General features: G+C 44.0%; 1 protein-coding gene across 1 annotated transcript; it reads left to right on the plus strand.

The window, feature by feature from the left end:
* Positions 1-1,731: 1,731 nt before the first annotated feature.
* On the plus strand, positions 1,732-3,331 carry avd (avidin). The gene is made up of 4 exons (XM_010902519.4): positions 1,732-1,865; positions 2,034-2,247; positions 2,642-2,762; positions 2,920-3,331. The coding sequence occupies exons 1-4, from the start codon at positions 1,764-1,766 to the stop codon at positions 2,951-2,953; spliced, it is 471 nt and encodes a 156-aa protein (XP_010900821.4). The 5' UTR covers positions 1,732-1,763; the 3' UTR covers positions 2,954-3,331.
* The last annotated feature ends 262 nt before the right edge of the window (positions 3,332-3,593 follow it).

Here is a 3,593-nt window from a genome sequence, read left to right on the forward strand (position 1 = left end):
GCAGGTTTCCTTGAAGCTAAATCAGTTGGTTATTTCAACAGACATTTTATTGGGGTAGAGCTACTGAGATTTCTCTGAATTAAAATGTTTTAATTAATATTGTGTTGTCGTGTAGTTGTCGTGTTGGCCCCTTCAAACCAGGAGCTTCAGCATGCACTGGGACGGTTTGCAGCTGAGTGTGAAGCGGTGGGGATGAGAATCAGTACCTCCAAATCCGAGGCCATGGAAAAGGGTGGCTTGCCCACTTCAGGTTGGTGGAGAGTTCTTGCCTCAAGTGGAGGAGTTTAAGTATCTTGGGGTCTTGTTCACGAGTGAGGGAAGTATGGAATCGGATCGGTGCAGCTTCTGCAGTAATGCAGTCGATGTATCGGTCTGTCGTGGTGAAGAAAGAACTGAGCCGCAAGGCGAAGCTCTCAATTTATCGGTCAATCTACGTTCATACTCTCAGCTATGGTCATGAGCTTTGGGTCATGACCGAAAGGATAAGATCCCGGATACAGGCGGCCGAAATGAGCTTTCTCCGAAGGGTGGCTGGGCGATCCCTTAGAGATAGGGTGAGAAGCTCGGTCACCCGGGAGGAGCTCAGAGTAGAGCCGCTGCTCCTCCACATCGAGAGGGGTCAGCTGAGGTGGCTTGGGCATCTGTTCCGAATGCCTCCTGAACGCCTTCCCGGGAGGAGACCCCGGGGAAGACCTAGGACACGCTGGAGGGACTATGTCTCCCGGCTGGCCTGGGAATGCCTCGGTGACCCCCCGGAAGAGCTGGAGGAAGTGTCTAGGGAGAGGGAAGTCTGGGCATCTCTGCTTAGACTGCTGCCCCCGCGACTCGGCCCCGGATAAGCGGAAGAAGATGGATGGATGGAGTTTATTTAATTATAAGACTGAATGATGTTCATGGTAGGGCTGCTGTCCCTGATGGTCTATTATACAAGTTACCTTGGTCTCAAGTATTGACCTTTATTTTAATAACAGGCAATCAAAGTATTTTTACCTTTACTTTTTTGTAATGCAAAACAACAACCATGTAAATGTTAGGGCCCAGAATTCTAAGCTCTTTACAGTTGTTTTGATTGGTTTTTGTTTTTTGGTTGCAAATGCAATTGGCGTCTGAACTACATTCAATATGCACTTTTAACACGCTCCCTTAACGAAGAATACACGGAGAATCTGCCATAGACATGACTGTTATGTCGTCTTTCAAAAAAATGAACGCAACAGAGAAAACAGGGAGTGTTGCTTGTTCGTTATCGCCAGCAGATTCCGAATATATAATTGCTCTCTTTCTGGTAGGTTTCGTTGATGAGGTATTGACGATCAAAGTCCACATCTTGAATATAAATCTGACTAAACCCCAGTAACCTGATGTCACTCATAGGTCTTGTTCAACATCGGTACGTTGGCGGTCACCTGCAGTGTTTTTATCCACTAGAACACGGCTATCACTTTGAGTTACACATTTAAACAGCCACCAGACCGTTTGATCAAGAACATTCAGCACAAACTGTCCTGTAACCTGGCTAACGTTTAAGTTAGCGAACTGAAAGCGCCTCTGGGCGGAACACACCTGATGCTATTTTACTAATTAGGTGTACAATAGTCAATAGTGGCTTTCCCCCATCTTTTTCCTCAATTTGCATTGATGACTAAGTGCCGGCAAGCTGGACAATTCACATGAACCCACCTTTTATTCATTTAGGCTTATTAGCGAGGCTTTTTGTTGATTGGCTTGCAATGTTATATTCACCTAGTAAAACTGAGAAGTCAATGAGATATTCAGGAACACATTTTAAGAGCTCCTGCATGAAGATGGCTGTTACAAAGTATCTGCTTTTCTGGGCTGTAATTCTGGGACCTTTTCTACCTCTGGTAGGAGGACATAATTAGCAGGGTTCACTGCTGCTGTAGTGTTATCAGGGGAGTTTTACTGTTTAATTTGTAGCTTGGTCATCATTAACACTTGATTCAGAATATGTCATGACCATTTGTAGTAGTGAATACACTGTAGAGGAGGACTTTGTTCATTTTGTTTTCCAGGCAATCCCATGCAATGTGACTGGAATCTGGAAAAATGAGCTGGGCTCTGTGCTGCATATTCAGATCGTTGGTTCAGAGCTCCAAGGCCTCTATCAGAGTGCAGTGGAGACTGCTCCGGGAGCTACAGGCCCAGAACAACAGGCCAAAGTACTTGGTGTGGTTAACCATCGGGGTCTGCAGACCTCTGTTGCGTTCTCTGTGTTATGGGAAGGCGGTGAGTCTGCAATGTTGGACTGTATTTTCTAAGGCTGTGTATTATACAATGTCCAGAAAGTAATGTTTTAAGTAGACCGTTTACCTTTTAACAAGGAGGCAAATGTTCTAATTTGAGGGGAAAAAAAATACTAATGGCTAAAGGTGAGCCCCATGACTATCAACAATAAATGAAAAGCTCTATCATGTGCATACAAATGTATTTGAGAAAGTAATGCTCTTCTGTGGCCTTGCTGTGTACTTATTCCACCAAACAGTTTAGTTGCAAATTGTTTGTGTAGCTTGAACAAACTCAAGTATCTCACTCCCCATCTTACTTAACAAACGTTGGGTGATTTTTGCTGGCATGAATATGCTGCTGTTTTCTGGCCTGGATGGACATCTTTTCCCCACAGGTTCCTGTAGCTCCTGGGTTGGCCAGTGTTTCCAACTGCCAGATGGAAAGAGGGTACTGAAAACCATGTGGATGCTGCGCTCAATGTCTCTAAGCCCTGCAGACAACTGGAAGAGTACCAGGTATCCTACAGCTCTCCACCAGTATCATGAGCCTGGTACATGGAAATATTTGTTGGACAATTGGCTGTCATTAAAATCAGTGTCAAGCTCTGATGCTGTTCCAATGGCTGGCTGAATGTTAACATTCCATGTAGTAATTCATTTTTTTTCTGCTTAGGATGGGAGAGGACACGTTTGTCTGTGATTGCTGAAAGCGGATTGTCCAGATGTTCCTTCCCTGATGAGGCAGTTTGCTGCCCTCTATTGGACTGTTTATGAACTAAAACATTTCTGCTTGTGCAGTGCATGCATTCATGTCATTAGGGTTATAACTCCAATTCCTAATTTTCCAGGAGAGCCTTTTAGCTAACCCTTTCCTCCTACCTGCTGTGTACATTTTCATTACCTGCTATGAACACTACTTCCTCTGTAGATGTAGTTCACCGTCCTGTTACTTGTCATGAGCTCTTGAAGGTGTTTTCTTGTTTGTAGTTGGACATTTTCAGACCAGGCAGCAGGTATGAGCTGTAGCAGTGTAATGTACATCCCTACATGTCATGTGCTGAATTAAAGATATTATTGTCATTTAAGACTTGCCTGTATTAATCAAATCCAGACAGGAATAAAACCAACTCAAATTCATATATGGCTCAACAGCCTAGTCGGCTTCAATGGAAGAGGTCAACAGCAGGAAACTGAAGCCATTTCTGACTGTAGTCAAATAGGGTGCTTTGACACAGGTTCTGTTTTACAGATCAGTATTCCACTACACTACTACATGTACCTTGGTCCACTTATGCCCTAACGTATTTCATTGACATGCATGTGATACTAGTTCAGCTTTCATTTGAA

The sequence above is a fragment of the Esox lucius genome, chromosome 7 (assembly GCF_011004845.1).
Source record: "Esox lucius isolate fEsoLuc1 chromosome 7, fEsoLuc1.pri, whole genome shotgun sequence".
Lineage (NCBI taxonomy): Eukaryota > Metazoa > Chordata > Actinopteri > Esociformes > Esocidae > Esox > Esox lucius.

Coding starts and splice junctions, on each gene's coding strand:
- avd (XM_010902519.4), top strand. CDS start 1,764: ATGAGATATTCAGGAACACATTTTAAGAGCTCCTGCATGAAGATGGCT. Junction 2,248..2,641: donor CTCTGTGTTATGGGAAGGCG/GTGAGTCTGCAA, acceptor TTTTCCCCACAG/GTTCCTGTAGCTCCTGGGTT. Junction 2,763..2,919: donor GACAACTGGAAGAGTACCAG/GTATCCTACAGC, acceptor TTTTCTGCTTAG/GATGGGAGAGGACACGTTTG.